Source organism: Lemur catta, chromosome 16, assembly GCF_020740605.2.
Source record: "Lemur catta isolate mLemCat1 chromosome 16, mLemCat1.pri, whole genome shotgun sequence".
In the NCBI taxonomy this organism is placed as follows: domain Eukaryota; kingdom Metazoa; phylum Chordata; class Mammalia; order Primates; family Lemuridae; genus Lemur; species Lemur catta.
Genome location: NC_059143.1, coordinates 24,734,803 through 24,753,240, shown reverse-complemented (window position 1 = coordinate 24,753,240; position 18,438 = coordinate 24,734,803). Strand labels below are relative to the sequence as shown.

The 18,438-nt window shown below is 33.6% G+C and overlaps 1 protein-coding gene across 6 annotated transcripts in view; it reads left to right on the top strand.

The window, feature by feature from the left end:
- Positions 1-18,438, top strand: part of NOL4 (nucleolar protein 4) — a 314,990-nt gene that overhangs the window by 216,549 nt on the left and 80,003 nt on the right. For 4 of the 6 annotated variants that reach the window (XM_045527470.1, XM_045527472.1, XM_045527471.1 and 1 more), the window contains one exon: positions 11,998-12,177. In XM_045527470.1, the coding sequence (XP_045383426.1) occupies positions 11,998-12,177 (180 nt within the window). Of the gene's footprint in view, positions 1-11,997; positions 12,178-12,899; positions 13,092-18,438 lie in introns of all 6 variants that reach the window. The other 2 variants (XM_045527469.1, XM_045527473.1) reach the window with 1 other exon arrangement.

Sequence of the window (18,438 nt, the reverse complement as noted above, 5' to 3'; positions counted from 1 at the left end):
ATATTTCCTTTCACAGGTTATGATGAAAAAAGTGATTTTCAAAAAAAATCTTCATGGGAATATTTAATGTAATTGTCAAATTTGATCCCATTTTTGGATAAGCACTGGAAAAACTGTCAAAGTGAAATATTAGATGTGACTTTATCCAAACTTGTTTAAGAAGAATTAATACAAATAATGTGAAAGCATGAACAAAATGGTAAATTAGTAAACCAGGTACCAGATATCATCTATGGTTATACAAATGAATAATAGTAGATTTGCAAGCAGTTGTTAAGCGATGGTAATACAGAGCTATTTTATTTGCCCTTCACACAGTTGAACATGACATTTCAACTGCAATTTGGACCTTTTGGAAAAAGCAAGTGAAAAATTATAGACTCCTAATTTGGAAATATATGAAGGATATATTATTTTGTTTTCTTTCTATTTATTTAATAAAGGATTGAGAGAACATTAAGATAAAATACTGATGGTATATGAAGTACAGTTAATAAAGATGAAAAGTGAAATCAAAGGACATTATTCTAACACTGAGAAGTGAGCTGCAATAAAAATTCCACATCATATTGAAGGTAGTATTTCTTAAAGAGCAAGAAATAATACCATTAATGAAGAGGAATGAATTTTATTAACACATTGAGAGAAGATTTAAATTATATGTTGAATTTGTCAGAAAGTACTGATACCAGTGAAGAAAACATAAAACTCATAAATGCTACTTTAATGAAGACATCAGTCTCACTGCCCAGGAAAATCAAAATGCCCTGAAATCTCATGGTTCAGACATGAAAAGAACTTGATTAAAGTTTTCCCCAAACTGAACACAATCTAACATTTTGTGTGATATTAGCAATAATTAATTTGAAGAGCAAAGAAAACATATTACACTATCAAGAATAAAAGATACTTTTCCATCAGACAGGATAATGACTGAATCATTTTTCAATTCTCTCCATGGAATACGATATTACAAAATCACTGTCATATGAAGAATCAAGTGCATGCAGCCAGGAAATATGGAAAGGGAAGGGTATTAGAAAAATGGGCCAGGGAGTTATTTAATTTTAAAATATTTTATATATTTATCACATTTTGTGATGGTTGTGGCATTTAGAAGCTTTTTAAAATTTGTAATTTATTGTGATTTTCCTCATCTTAAGTAAATACTCATTTTTTTAATTTAATGTTTCCAAAGAACTCCCTCTCCAAATTTTGTAACTTTTAGGCCTTACAAAACATGGATTTATCCAATCCTATAAACCTAAAACAATGTTGCATCGTTTCTCGGCCTTTTGGCTAAAATAAACTGTCTAAAACAATGCTGCAAATATGAAGTCGTGCTTCTTATATGTTGAATAAATTAATGTTATGATAAAAATAGTCAAAGTGGATACCAAAGTAATTATAAAATTCATAAATCTAAATTTTATTTTGAAAATATAAAATATATTAAAAAACAGAGTGCAATGAACCACTAATACCTATTAGCCAAGTTCAATAGTGATTAAGACTTCTGAATATTTGTTTACTTTTTCATTCTTTTCCTCTTTTATTTATAGTACTTTAAATCAAATCCCAGGTATCCATGTCATTTCATCCCTTCATACCTCAACTTGTATATCTAGAAAATGTGGGTATTTTCTTACATAAATATTTACTTAACCAACTGTTTGATTATTACATCTAACAAAATTAATTATAATTCCATATTACCACCTAGTATCCTCAACCATAATAGAATATTTCTACTTTTTTCAAAAATGTCTTTTTTATATTAGGTTTATTTTAATCATGATACAAGCAAGGTCTACACTTTTGTTTTATTATGTCTCGTAAATCTTTTTAATATATGTTTTTATTCTGTATCACTAACTTATTACAGAACCAAAGTTAATTGTTCTGAATAGTGTCTAATATTTTAGATTTGCCTGTGTGCTTTTTTGGTGTCATTTAACTTGTTCCTGAATCTGCCATGTTTACTAAAAACAGAAGTTAACCCCAGATGAGAGGTTCTTAAACTTGAGTGTGCATCAGAATCCCATGGAGGTCCCATTAAAACACAGATTGCTGTCCCCAGCTCCAAAGTGTTTGATTCATTTGGCCTGGAGTGAGGGCTGAGCATTTGCATTGCTAATAGATTATCAAGAGATATTGATACTGCTAGTCAAACAGGCATACTTTGGAAACCATTATTTCTAAATTGAAGTTTCACTGGATTCAAATTCTTTTCTTTCTTTCTTTCTTTTTTTTTTTTGGTGAGTTTGCTTTTCTAGTAGTGCTATGTGCTTCATTTTGTCTCATGTCAGGAACAAAGTGTCTGGTGATTACACTTTAAATTATGCTAAGATTGCCAGTAGATTCTGTGATGGATAATTACTTTTTAAAATTTCAGAATATTACAGGGGTATAAACATTTTGGTAACATAAATTGCTTTTGTACCATGTGAGTCAAAGTTATGTGTGCCCATCAAACAGATATTGTGCACTGTACCCATTAGTTATGAATTTACCCATCTCTTCCTTCCCCCACCACCTGCTTGATTTCCAGTGAGTTTTATTTCCATATGTGCATATAACTGTTTTTTGATTAGTGCCAATTTCATGATGAGTACATGTAGTGTTTGTTTTTCCATTTTTGTGATACTTCACTTATAAGAAGGTCTCCATTTCCATCCAGGTTAAAGAGGTTAGTTCATCATTTTTTTATGGCTCAGTAGTACTCCATGGTTTTCATATACCACATTTTATTAGTCCATTCATGTATTGATGGGCACTTTGGTTGTTTCCACATCTTTGCAATTGTGGATTGTGCTACTATAAACATTCGAGTGTGGGTATGTTTTTATAGAATATTTTGTGTGCCTTTTCAGTAGAGGGATTGCTGGATCAAATGGTAGTTCTACCTTTAGTTCTTTGAGGTATCTCCATACTACTTTCCATAGAAGTTGTACTATTTCCCAGTCCCACCTACAGTGTAAGAGTGTTCCTATCTCTACACATCCATGCCAGCATTTATTGTTTTGGGTCCTTTTGATAAAAGCCATTGTCACTGGAGTTAAGTGATATGTTGTTGAAGTTTTGATTTCCATTTCCCTGATGATTAGAGATGTTGACCATTTTTTCATATGTTTTTGGGCCATTAGTATATCTTTTTTGTTAAAGTTTCTCTTCATGTCTTTTGCCCACTTTTTAATGGGGTTGTTTGATTTATTCTTGCTGATTTGGTTGAGTTCTTTATAGGTTCTGGTTATCATCCCTTTATCAGATGTATAGCATGCAAATATTTTCTCCCATTCTGTAGACTGTCTATTCGCTCTACTGATAGTTTCCTTGGCTGTGCAGAACCTTTTCAATTTGATCAGGTCCCATTTATTTATTTTTGTTGTTGCTGTAATAGCTTTTGGGGTCTGCTTCATAAATTCTTTTCCTAGGCCAATGTCTATAAGAGTTTTTCAAACATTTTCTTCCAGAACTCTTATGCTTTCATGCCTTAGATTTGAGATTATTATCCACTGTGAATTGATTTTTGTGAGCAGTGAGAGGTGCAGATCCTGTTTCAATATTCTACATGTGGCTATCCAATTTTCCTAGCACCATTATTGAATGGATTCTTTTCCCCAGTGTATGCTTTTTTCTGCTTTGTCAAAGATCAGATGGCAATATGAGGATGATGGCATTATATCTGGGTTCTGTGTTCTGATCCATTGGTTTATGTCTCTGTTAATGTGCCAGTACGATGCTGTTTTAGTAACTATAGCCTTGTAATATAGCTTGAAGTCTGGTAAATTGATCTCTCCCAATTTGTTCTTTTTGCCTATGGTTGCTTTGGCTATACAGGGTCTTCTATGATTCCATGTGAAACATAGAATTATTTTTTCTGGATCTGTGGAAAATGATGTTGGTATTTCAATAGGGATTCCATTGAATCTGCATATCACTTTGGGTAGTATAGACATTTTAACAATGTTGATTCTGCCAATCAATGAGCATTGTATGATTTTCCATCTGTTTACATCCTCTGCTATTTCCTTCCTTAGTGCCTCATAGTTCTCCCTGTAGTGGTCTTTCACCTCCTTGGTTAAATATATTCCTAGATATTTTATTTTCTTTGTTGTTATTGTAAAAGGTATTGAGTCTTTGATTTGACTGTTAGTTTGTTGCTGGTGTGTATGAATACTACTAATTTGTGTATATTGATTTTGTAACCTGAGACTTTACTAAATTTATTGATCAATTCCAGCAGTCTCTTGGAAGAATCTTTGGAGTTTTATAGATATAAGATCATATCATCAGCAAAGAGCAATCATTTGACCTCATCTGCACCCATTTGGATACCTTTGATTTCATTCTCATTTCTGATTGCTCCTACTAGGACTTTCAGCACTATGTTGAAAAGAAGTGGTAATAGTGGCCACTTCTAAGTGGGAATGCTTTCAGTTTTTCCTTGTTCAGTATGATGTTGGCTGTAGGTTTGTCATAGATGGATTTTATCATTTTGAGGTATGTCCCATGTATGCCTATTTTGGTAAGCATTCTTATCACAAAAGGGTGCTGAATTTTGCTTTATGTGGTGAATCACACTTAGAGATTTGCATATGTTGAACCATCCCTGCATCTCTGGGATGAAGCCCACTTGGTCATGATGGATTATTTTCTTGATGGGTGGCTGTATTCAGTTTGCTAGGATTTTATTGAGAATTATTACATCTATATTCACAAGGGATATTGGTCTGTAGTTTTCTTTCTTTGTTGAGTCCTTTCCTAGCTTTGGTGTCACAGTGATGTTGGCTTTGTAAAATGTGTTGGGGTGGATTCTTTCTTTCTTGATGTTATGGAACAATTTCTGCAGGATAGGTACCAGTTCAACGTTTTAGGTCTGTTAAAATTCAGATGTGAAACCATCTGGTCCAGAACTTTTTTCTGGTGGAAGATTTTTTTGTTGCTGTTTCAATTTTGGTACTTAATATTGATCTGTTCTAGAATTCTGTTTCTTCCTGACTGAGTGTAGAGAGGCTATGTGTTTCTAAGAATTTGTCTATTTCTTCCACATTTTCAAGTTTACGTACATAGAGATTTTTATACTATTTATAGATAATATTTGATATTTCTGTGGTATCAGTTGTAATTTCTCCTTTTTCATTCCTGATTGAGCTTACTAGAGGTGGTTTTCTTCCTGATTTTGATTAATTTAGCACAAGGCCTGCCAATTTTGTTTATCTTTTCAAAGAACCAACTTTTTGTTTCATTAATCTTCCCTATAGATCTTTTATTATTGATTTCATTTAGTTCTATTCTGATCTTGGTTATTTCTTTTCTTCTGCTGGTTTTGTGATTGGTTTGTTCATACTTTTCCAGTTCCTTGAGATGATTCATTATATTGTTGATTTGTGATCTTTCTGTCTTTTGGATCTAGGCATTTATGGCTATGAAGTTTCTTCTCGGGACTGCTTTAGCTGTATCCTATAGATTTTGACAACTTGTGTCCACTTTATCATTTAGTTCAGAAAATCTTTTGATTTCCATCTTAATTTCCTCCTTAACTTGACTATCATTCAGCAGCAAGTTGTTTAGTTTCCATGACTTTATGTAGAAATGAGTGTTTCTGTAGGAGTTGATTTCTAATTTTATTGCACTGTGGTCTGAGAAGATGCATGGTATAATTGCTATTTTTTAAATTTGTTGAGACATGTTTTGTGGCCTAGGATATGATCAATCTTAGAGAATGTTCCATGAGCTGTTGAGAAGATCATATATTATTCAGTTGTTTTGGGGTAGAATATTTTATAAATGTCTGTTAGGCCCATTTGTTCTAGAGTTCTGTTTAAGTCCATTGTTTCTCTGTTTATTTTCTGTTTGAAGGATATGTCCTGTGCTGTCAGAGAGGTGTTGAAGTTGCTGGCTATTACAGTGCTATTGTTTATCATTTTGTTTAGATCAAGTAGGATTTGCTTTATGAATCTGGGCACACCTGTGTTAAGTGCATAAATATTTATAATTGTTATTTCTTATTGTTGAATTGTTCCCTTTACTGTTATATAATGACCAGCTTTGTCTTTCTTTACCTTTTTTGATTTGAACCCTGTGTTATCTGATATGAGAACTGCTACATCAGCTTTCTTTTGGTTTCCATTTGCATGATCCATCCCTTCACCTTGAATCTGAATGAGTCCTTGTGTTTAGATGTGTTTCCTGGAGACAGCAGATACTTGGCTTGCATTTTTTGTTTTATACGTTCAGCCAGCTTATGTCTCTTGAGTGGGGATTTCAAGCTGTACTCTAGGGGTAAAGCACCTGGCTTTAAGTTCCAGAGTACACCTCAGGGAAGACACAAGTCAGTGCGGTCCCTCCGCAGATTGGTATAGACCCAGTGTAATGTACCCTAGAGTTCAGAATGGCTTTAGCTGTTGCTTGATCCCCACAGTGCCTATTGTCTAGTGCAATGGCTCTGCACAGACTCCAGGCATATCCCCATCTCAGCAGGTAGGAGGTCTGTGGGGGTGGCAGGTGCTGTCTTACAGTTCAGTCTGCACTGCACTGATAGGGTGAGCACAGCACTCCCGGGCTCTATCCTTCTATTGTTCTCCACACATTCTCTAATTTTTTTATATGTATCACCTCATCACCTTTTTACCACACTGACCATCCAATGTTGCTTCTCTGTGAATTCACAATTTAATAACTGATTTTTAAAAACTAAATGTGAGGGAATTTTTAAAATTACAATTTAAAAAGTTAAATCATCTTCTGTATAAACTCCAAAATTCAAGAAAGTCACTCTCAGAAAACATTTACTTTATTCCTACTATGTGCTTGGCATTGTGCAAAGTTATAAAGATGGAAGAGACATGGTGCTTAAGGGACCCCACCCTCAAGTAGTTCTCAGACTATGAGGAAGATACCTTACAATCAGTACTGTGACAGAGTACATAGCATATGTACATAGCATATTATGGAAGCATGGATGCCTGGCATTGAATTCATGTGTTTTCCGCTTATTTAGGGTATAATGAGGAAATACAGATTATGTTTTCAGGATAAGCAGGTATCCATCTTCCATAAGACCTAAATTGTGGTTTTTTAATATCTTTGGATTTTTTTTTAAGATCTGGTTTGGATTTTTTAGATTTATATGTGGAATAAGAAAACAATTGTTCCTGGAATGAAGGTTTTATAGGCTGTGGTCTTCTAAAATCTTATTAAGGCAAGGCAGGCTAATGGAACAAATGACTGCTGTATTTTATGTATGTTACTTGGAGATGCATAGTAATTTTTCTTGCTTGAGTCTGTAATATCACTGTAATACCAACATGCCCCATTTTTAAAAGCCAAATAATTTTATAGAAAAAGAGACACCTTTTCAAGCAGTCTTAAAGGCCAGTCTGTAGTAAGCATGTCTCATTCTGTGAGGGCAAAGGTAAAGGGATATTTGTTGGTTCCTGTCTCAGTGTAGCTTAAAGGCATATGCAAATTAACAGAAAAAGAAAAGTAGAAAGCAATGGTAGTATTTAATTCTGTGTCAAATTAAGTAAATTAAGTCCACAATTTAGGAAAAGATTGAAGTAGACTGAGGTAAAAACTGGAATCTTTGTGGAAATTGAACTTAATCTGGCCTTAAAAGATAGATTTTAAATGGTGGGGGAACAAGAAATGATACTCCAGCTGAGAAGCAAAAATTAAGTTTATTTTGTAGAGGGAAAAAAAAGTGATCATGCTTTAAATTTAGATTGTGAATATTCTCAGATCTGCAAGATTTTTTTTTTAACCTTGAATGACTAGGGCTGTAAATCCTTCATGGTTCCACTGAATGAATTCGCTCAGCATATTTTGCATTCAGATAAGTGTGCTATAATATTTTTAAAATATTTCACATTGACACTTAAAATATATTTACTATATTTTATATTTGAAAAGGTAAACTTTTCAAACCTATGGAATATTTGTCTTACTGTATTTTATTAGGTAATTCCACCTTGTTAATGATTTTAACTGTAAAAATATGCTGTTTTTAAAATCTACCTTTACTGCTAATGTCAGGAATCTACTCTAGTTTTATTATTCCTCCTCTGATTACATAGTTATAATATGTTAATGTAATCCTTAAAGCATGCTACACATATATTATTACTGCATGGAGGCATTTTTGAACACAGCCAGTTTAAAATTTCCCATTGTAAAGGTCATTCAATAGCATTTTACTTTGTTGGTGGATTTGAGAGTATTTTATGCTGTCTATGGAGATACTATTATCCATTTGTCTGGGGCCATGTATTTGTATTATCATGTGTGAAATCTTTATTGTTGATCCGGCCTTGTAATGATTGATCTCTATGCCACTCCAGACATAATCACAGGTGACTGAAACTCAAATTTAATCAAAATTAAATCATGTTGGGTAAGTGGAGGATATATGATATTACTCAACTGAAGGTATTATTTCAGAAATATTAAATAGTTCGATCTAGATGTACAAGTTATGCTGTTAGGACTCTCTCTGTGTTACTTAACTCTACTATATCCAGCTTGGTTTCAGTCTCAGGCCAGTTCTCTTCACCCAGAGGCAAAGTTGAAGTATGCATGGCAGAGAAGGTTGGTACCCAGAAGATTGGCAGGGGCTGTTCCTGAAAGGAAAAGGTGCTGGGATGACAATGAAATAGGATATACCACAACAGGGCCCATGGTTAGTCCTGGACACAATTATCTAAGTTTGTGAAAATTCTTTTGATTGGCTTTCATCTTCTTTTATACATTTCTCTTTCGACTTTTCTAATTAACTCAGACCCTGAAACCCAACATTCTCATTCTTTCTGCTAACTCCCATGGCCCCCTACTCTGAAACCCCATGTAGTCCCACCCTCCCAGTGATGGATGGATGGCCTCCACTTAACTTCTCCTCTACCACTTTTCTCAGTGTCTGAGGTTAGCTCATCTAGTGAGATTTACTGAGCCTTGATTAAATCATTTATAAAGTAGATATAGATACACACACACACACACACATTTATTATGAGGAATTGACTCATGCAATTACAGAGGCTGAGAAGTCCCATGATTTGCCCTCTGAAAGCTGAATATCAAGGGAAGCCAGAGGTGTAGTTAAGTCCTAGTTTGAAGGCCTGAGAACCAGGGAAATTGATGATATAAGTAATGGTATAAGCCTCAGTATGTCCCAACTAAGCAGTCTGGCAGAATGGGCAAATTTTTCCTTCCTGTACCTTTTCTTCTATTTAGGCCCTCAAGGATTGGATGATGCTCACCTACATTGGGGAGGAGGATCTGCTTTACTGAGTGTACCCATCCAAATGCTAATCTCATCCAGAAACATTCTCAGAGATACACCCAGAAATATTGATAATGTTTAGCCAATTATCAGAAAACCCTGTTATCCAGCCAAGTTGGCACAAAAAATTAACCATCACATATATTAACATAATTTATTATCATTATATATATTTTAAATCATGCATAATATAGATATATTAATACCAGTCCTGCTGTGAAGTTCAGTTACATGGAGTTTAAAGCTTTATGTAAATTTTAACACTTCATGAATACAAAACATTATTAAATAGACTCCAACCCATATAAAATATATATCTTCCATTAGATTTGTTCAGGGAAATTCATAGTTAGATGTTAAATGATGACATGGATTTAATAAGTCTCATTCCAGAGGTATTTCTATTTTAAAAGCTGCTGCCCAGAAATACAGAGCCTTAGGAATTGATTCCTACTGATATTATAACAATAGCCTCATAAGTAGTAATTCCATAGAGATAGCAGAGAATAGAGTTAAGATCATAGACTCGGGCCAAACTGCATGATTTCAAACCCTGATTTCTTCATAAATAGTAAATGAAGTTACCTAACTAGTTTATTTTAAATGAAATGTTATATATGTAAAAGGTTTATAAAAATGTCTGACACATAATGGGTGCTCAAAAAATAATTGTTAAGTGAATATTGCTGTAGCACAGTATCTTAGTGTAGTACCAAATGTATAGTTATACTCCATAACGGTTTGTTGAGGGAAGAAAGGATTGACATTGAAATAGATTTGGGTTTGGAGCAGGAGTTTTTAGAAATTAATGCTTTCCATGTTCATCTTAAAAGTTGTTCATCATTCTTGCTTCTTACTGTTTTCTTCGATGGATGTTTTGTGTTTAAGAAAACTTGATTATCTTCATTTTGATTATAATAGTGTATCTTTCCTCCACTTTGTCCAACCGAAACAAATAACTAAAATTGTGTATGGAGCAATAATAAATTATTTAAATACATCATATGTGGAAAATTTATAACAAGTGATAATGTTTCTTACTTAAGATTTATAAATTATAGATTATTGTTCTATAAGAAAATGGAAATAATGCATTCAATTTCTTTAGGTAGAATATTAGGTGAAATCACTTGTAAAATACTTTATTTTCATATTAACATATACATAAACCAACAAATATTTTATGTTCGTCTTTTGATTATACACAAACATGTATATACCTTTAGAAAGGAAAAACTGGAATCTGTATTAAAGAGAAAACCAGCTTATCCCACCACTCTTAGTTTCATGCTGACTTAGGTTCAAATAGTGGTTGTATCATTCTCTAGATAAGGAGAGGTTATTTAGCCTTTCTGAAGCTGTTTCCTTGTCTGCAGAATCTGCAGGGTAATATCTTTTCACCACGTTGCTGTGAAAGATTAAGGGAACCAATAGACTAGGTGCATGGTGTTTCTAAGTGCTAATTTCTTCTCTATGTCTCTCACTTTCTTTATTATTTGTTTTATGATATTTAATATCTCAGAAAATATCTTTTACATCATTAAATAAAAATAGGCATAGAATATTCCTTTTTAAATTCTATTACATCTTAGTTTAATATCTTATCAAAGATACCCAGAGTATGTTTAGATGATTATTGGTCAGTGTAATGATTTCCAAGGAGTTATATAAAATAATTTATTGTTATGTTATCCATGGCTGAATCAGCTCCTTATCACACTATATATTTGGATTTCCTTTATGTCCAGGTCATTTCTTTCAAACTAACTCTGGAATTAGCCTAGAAGGTCCTAAGAGGAAATATTTTGAATATGTGTAATCCCAAAATGAAAATAAATAAAAGCCAATTTATTTATTATTGAATGGCCCCATCTATACGTATATATATATATATACACTTAATTATTGTATTCTGACAGCTGCACCTCTAAGAAGGCCATCAACTGTTTATATGTGAACATGAACTGTTAAATATTTTAAATTTTCAGATATTTAATGATTTTTTAAAAATATGTACCAGAGTTACTCATTTAATTATTCTTGCTTTAAATTTGTCATGTCCTTTGTATAGTGTTAGATACAGAAGCACTAAACAGATGATTGGGAAAAAACCTGATTCCCTTTTTCTAAACCAAAGTCAAAGGACATCTGAAGACTCATAGACAAATTATAAATTTATTTTACAGCATAATGACTTATAAATAATAGCCATAATCACAAAAATATCTTGTATAGTTCTTGTTGGGCAAGTTAATTAAACCTATCCATCCCTCAGTTTCCATACATGTTTAAAAAGTGCTAATACTAGGCTAGACTGACTAAGCTGACTAAGCACCGAGGTCATATCTGTTTCTAAGAATATGTGATTCAGTGATGCTCTTGCAAAACCAATTACAGGTTGCTTTTTTGTTTGGAATATAGATATTGAGTGGAAATAGTAATTGCTCTTGAACAACTAAGTTCAACAGAACTTTCTGCAGCGATGGAAATGTTGCATATAGCTACTTGGGCACTTGCAATGTGACTAGGGTCACTGAGGAAATGAATTTCTAATTTGATTTTGTATTAATTTTGATGTAAATTTAAATTGCCACAGCTCTAAAGTTATCAACTGATAAGCAAGATCTTTGAGAAATAGGGGCAATTAGAAATAAAACATAACATGTATAAGGTTGTGCGACGAATTTAAAAGCAACAATTTCACCCTCTCTTTTCAGTCTCCTGCACATAGTTACTCAAGCTATGACTCTGGCAAAAATGAGAGCGTAGACCGAGGCGCTGAGGACCTGTCACTCAACAGGGGAGATGAGGATGAAGATGACCACGATGACCACGACGATTCAGAGAAAATGAACGAGACAGATGGCGTGGAAGCTGAGCGGCTGAAAGCTTTTAATGTGAGTCTTGCCACACTCCAAGTGTGGTTTAATTTTTACCACTTCACTTTCATGTTGTTGCTTGTTGGTAAATGTGGATATTTTAGAGACATGTTTGTTTAATTTACAGAAGGATTTAAAAAGTACATGAAACACTCTTTGCCAACCAGACACCAGAATTGCTGTGTTTTGTTTAGAATTTTAAAGCCAAATGTGAGCTGAAAACTGGAATTGTGTTGTGTGAGTATGCATGTTTACCTAGTGGATGGAGGGGGCCTCAGCTTAGTCCTCGGAAGAGTACGCCCGTCATCTGTTATTTCTTTTGCTTTCCTAGCTTATCTAATTATGCATGACAAAAGAGTCAATTGTGTGTTTTCAGAGATTAGTCCACTGTGCAGTGTAGCAATGTAACAGTCGTATTTATCATTAGTAGAGAATGTAATGGGGTGCTCAATTGTCACAGTCTACTGTTATTTCCTGATTTTTTTCTACACGATATTCTTTTCTGTCTGTGTGTCTGTCTGTCTGCCTCTCTCTCTCTTTTTCTCTCTCTATTTTTTAATCCAACCATTTAGAAAAGTCTTTAAAGAGTGTTTGCTTAAAATTTCTGGCTTTCCATTGCAAAGTTCTCCAGTGCATAAACCAGAAAAGAGTATTTTCCTATCGGTAATCAAGACAGGAAGCTAGGAACAGAAGAGAGCAGCCCTCCAAACCCTTCTCCTCTGTCTCCCTCTTGCCAACAGATGTTTGTCAGGCTGTTTGTAGATGAAAACTTGGACCGAATGGTCCCAATCTCTAAGCAGCCCAAAGAAAAGATCCAGGCTATCATTGACTCATGCAGGCGACAATTCCCTGAGTATCAAGAGCGTGCCAGAAAACGTATACGTACTTACCTCAAGTCCTGCAGGCGGATGAAAAGAAGTGGTTTTGAGATGGTGAGTTTTGAATTAAAACACAGCCCTAGATTCCATCAAAATCCCACATGTAAACCATGACACTATTTTTTTTTCATCTTAGTGTCTTTTTTTATTTTTTCCATGATGTCAGGTCAAGGGGGTTTTTGTTTGCTTGTTTGTTTTCTCCCCTTCTCCTTTTCATCTTCCTGAAGTATTTATTCCTTTTGTTTAATTTACTAAGGGATAGCTCGTGAGACCAGTGCTCACAGAACCATGCGGTACCATGTCACAGAAAATGAGGGTGATATGAGCAAAAACCAGTGAGAACCAGTATCTCATTCACGTCTGTTTTCTTTCTGTTACTACTAAAGTGGGTATGAGGTTAATAAAATCTTGAACTGAGGCACTAGTTGTTGCTTTAGATGGGATGTTAGAATGGAGTTCTCTGGAACGAAAGGCAATGGATGGAGCCGTCTAAGGAATATCGTTTTCATACTAATGGTTAACAAACAGCAAGCCTGAAAATAAGGGAATGAAAATGCTCAGGTGAAATTTAAGATTTTGTTGTACTGGGTATGTTTATTTGTGTGCTTGTGGATGGTACCATGAGCTTTTATATTCAGCGAGGCTTTATAGATGGATGAAATTATGTTAACATTAGGTTACTAACCGGTATGGAAATTAGAAATCAATGGATTCTTGGACTTTTCTATTTCACCTTGCTCTAATTGTTGCATCTAGAAATAGCACACACATTTACAATGTATGCTTTTTCCCTTTATTTTTCATGTATGTGAACAGAAATGTATTACAAGTTTTCTGAAACCATTTTTTTCTACTCCTCTGCGAAGCCTCCATCAAAGCCTAGACTGTTAATGTTTGTGATCTGTGACTACTTACTTAGGTGTGAATTGGTGAAGATAAGAGAGGTTTCAGGGTATGTCATATAGGAGAAATAACAAATCCACTATTATCAATTTTTCTACATTGGCATGTAAACATATCTTTGATATTTTTTAAAGGAAAAGTGACTGTTCTTTAAAGGGAAGAAGTCTTCCCAGGTGGCACATGCTCTGTCCCCAGAGAGCCTGGTTTTGAGGTCTGGATCCACCACTTTCTAGCTGTATGATCTGGGCAAGTTACTTCCACCGCCTGTGCTCACTTTTCTCCTCTGGAGATGATAAGAACTCCTAATTTATAGACCTATGAAAATTATATAAGTTTTCTCATGTGAACTTCTGCAAGTCATTTCTGACAATAGTAAGCACTCAAAGAATCTTAACTCTGAATATATTATCAAATAGTATTTAATTCATCATCTGAAAACAGTTTTCCAAAATGTTTTAATTCTACATTTAAATTGTTTTAATTGTAGAATTGTTTTAATTCTGCAATTGTAGAACAATCCAGTTAAGTATTTGCTTGCTTCTCAGGGTATGTATCCTACACTGGAATTGGAGTTTGTGGTGGATAAGTCGTTTTGTACTAAACATGGCATAATTTAGTAAACTAAATTATGGTAATAGAGGTCGTATGGTAAAAGAGAGAATGAGAGATTGCTTGAAAGAAATAAGTCTATTTCCCCCATTAATTAATTATTTAATTATTATTATTACCTACAGAATAGGAGACAGACGACAAATGAAAAGGATATCTAAATAAGTGTAAAAACCTAGAAACCTAGCATTGACATCAGGTTGAAAGCCACTTACCGGTTGATGTAAAATTCTAATTCAGGCTAAGCGTATCTCATTCAGAGCACAATGTACTTACTATATGCATTTTTCTCTTAAAATAACAATAGATAATATCATACATAAAGATTTTTATTTTTACCAGCCTCCAGCATTACCATTTTTTCTTAACTTTTTAATGTTACTTAGAGACTGTATTCCTTGGTAAAATGTATCCTTATTTTTCATGGTATGAAATTTGTATATTAATCATTCTTTAATATAAAAAGATCATCACCATCCAGAATTCTTAACCTCTTTAAGTCATATTTCAGACATTAAACCATTTTTTAAAAAAATTAATTAGGATTTTTGTTAATTATATGCATTCACTGTAGTATGAATATAAAGGCATCTATTTAGTATAAATCTTGTGCTATGCATAGAGAAGGACAAAAAGTTGACTAACATAAGGTCAAGAAGTTTTACAAACTAATTTTAAAGTAAATACACTATAAGGAAATGGCATAGTATTTAACTCTTAATTTTCATCCATTCATTTGGTCATTTATTCAGTGTATATATAATGTGCATAACATTATACAAAGTACTAAGAAGAAATATAAGACATGTCTGACTCATTAATTAGGAAAGTAGAACATGTTCCCTGATCATCAAGATTTGTTGAAGGGACAAGTTGTGTGAAATGAAATTCTTAAATATAATAGTAATGCAAGGCCTTATTGTAATTAAATGTTAAATGAACAACATGGATGAAAATGTATATTGTAGCCTATTTTTGTTTTTTATATTACTCAGTAATATATCACTAGAAATAACAAATTTACCATTCAGTTGACACTTGAAATTTTTATTTATGTTTGGTTTCATTGTCATAGAGTGTGGGTAGGATTTTTGTGTCATTTTGAATACTCATCCTTACCCAGAATAGATAGAAAAAGGCATGGCTAGTGTAGACAGTAATTACTACTAAATATTTTACACAAGGGTGTTTTTTTTTAATTGAAACAACTTTAAACAGAAATCCTTTTTTCTATTGTGTTTTGTGTAGGCAGACATGAAGAATGTATCATTTTCAATATGTGATTATTTTTACATGCATATTATTCTGCAATATGTAACAAGTCAACAAGGCAACTTAAGAAAGTTTTAATATATTTATAAAAGTGAATATGCCGGGTGTGGTGGCTCACGCCTGTAATCCTAGCACTCTGGGAGGCTGAAGTGGGAGGATCACTTGAGTTCAGGAGCTCAGGAGCTCAGGGGTTTCAGACCAGACTGAGCAAGAGTGAGATCCCGTGTCTACTAAAAATAGAAAAAATTAGCTGGGTGTGATGGCACGCACCTGCAGTCCCCACTACTCAGGAGGCTGAGGCAGGAGGATCACTTGAGTCCAGGAGTTTGAGGTTGCAGTGAGCTACGATGATGCCACTGCATTCTACCCAGGATGACAGAGCAAGACTCTGTCTCAAAAAAAAAAGTGAATTACAATGTGTAGGATTATTTAGTAGGCAATTCTGTGTTATAAAATTAAAATAGAATTCAACAAGCTTAGCTTTTTTAGTTATTTAGGGTCTCGAAGATCAGAAGACTCCTTAAGTGAAATGAAACATAAAATATTGAATTATATGTTTCATGATGACTTTAACAAATTCAAAGGGCTAGTCCTATAGAGGTGGTTTATTACATCATGTATCAGAACTATACTTGAGAATCTTAGCATTTCCTTGGACTAATTTTCTGCTGTTGTCAATACAAAATCTATTCGTATTTAATTATTCTACACTATCTCTAAAGAATATATATGCCAATGCAAATACTTTTAATTGGCTTCACTGAATGCATACAAACATTAAAATATGTATTTATTCATTCTTATCTCACTGGAATTATAAAGACCCCACAGGTCTTGATTGCTTAAGCAGCCAACATTTCTATGTCATGCTCCAAATAGTCTCTATAATGTATGAGGTAGAATAAGCAAATTATGATACTTTTCTACATATTTTCACCAATTCACTATTACCAATCATCTCAAATCATAAAATCTCCAGAGCTGGATATAAAAGGGCATGTTTTATGAAAAATAAATCTAAAAGTTTGATCCAGAGGACTGTCTCAGTTTTCATTAGATTTTAAAAAGCCAATGAGTTGAGCAGCCATTAAATTAAACTTTAGACAAATCTATCAAACTGCTATGGAATCTATCATGCAGCTTTCATGCCCAAGTTTCAGCTACTTCTCTTGAATAATACTTGTTGATTGTTCCAGAAAAGAATACGTTTCTTCAAGGTGTCCTGATCTAAAATTTATTAGTACACATAATAGAAAAGATTATTAAAACAAAGCTTTAGGAACAAGGTGGAGTTGGCCCACACTGCATATCATCTGCATTATGTGAGATGATTTCTCTTTTTTGTTTCCTGAATTTGCATTATGAGAGACTCTTTCACCACTCTGCATATGCTTACGTGTATTTCTGTAAAACTCAAATGAACATATTTAGGAGAGATAATAGCATAAAAGATTTTTAGTCCATTGATTCTTCTTTTATCCCAAATTAGTTTCCCACTGTACCAAGTTAGACCAGGTAGCCTAGATATTTGAATTCAATAATGACAACCTCTTGAAAAACTACCTAGTTAGTTGCTGTTAACATTATGCCATGGACTTTTTTGCTTGCAGAAATAAGTCTCATGCAATGTTTTGCAAAATTTTGCCAAGGACATTGTCCACTAGACTACTAGAGGTCCACTATAGAAGACCTCATTTCAGAAGTTTCTTCTAGAATTTAATGCAAGAAAAAAAAATCACTTCTTTCAAGGAAATGGAGTGTTTCACTTGTTCTCATCACCAGTACTATGAAACTTAATGTGTTCAATTCCGTGTCTTACTGCCAGGAAGTTCAGAGCCAAACTCTTTCCAATGTCCCAATGTCTTTCTTTTATTTTCTTAGTGTACAATTTTCCTTGGTGGCTCTGATATTTTTTTAAGGGAAAAAATGAGATGTAAGTTTTGAAACAAATAAGTCAATAATTTAATTAGAGAAACATCAGAAAACAGACCTTTCATGTTTAGGAAATAGCATATTTTTTGAGAGGATATGACTTTTCGGGTCATTTGCTTCTACTTGTCTAATGTAGCTCACAGTAGAGGGATCAGACCTTGTTTTCAGTTCACAGTTTCCGTGATATCATAAAGCGTTTGAAAAGCTATAGTGACACTTGTTATTCATCTTTCAGCAAATAGACATATTATACAAATGACTAAAGTGTTTCTTTAAATTAAAACTTCTGTAAAAAATATGCCTAGCCCTTTATATGAGATCTTCATAAAAACCCTATAATACCTGTGTAGCTATTATTATTCACATTACTCTTCAAACAAAATTATCACCACTGTGCAGGTTTCTCTTTTTGTGACCAATTAACTTAATTGATGCTGATTAGCAAACATATTTCGTTCAGATTCTCTACTTGCTATTTGTACCAACTCTTGCCCTCTGTCTTAAGGTTGTTGTTTACCATTCCCAAGGATATTGTCACATCCTCTAAGTTCTTTATTAATAATATTCCTTTTTAATTGCATCCTATAATATGCTTCTTAATAATTAGGATATTTAACCTGATCTCGAAGTTCTTTTACTTTTTCACCTTCAGGGACCTGGATCTCTATTTCAAATCTGCCGTTAG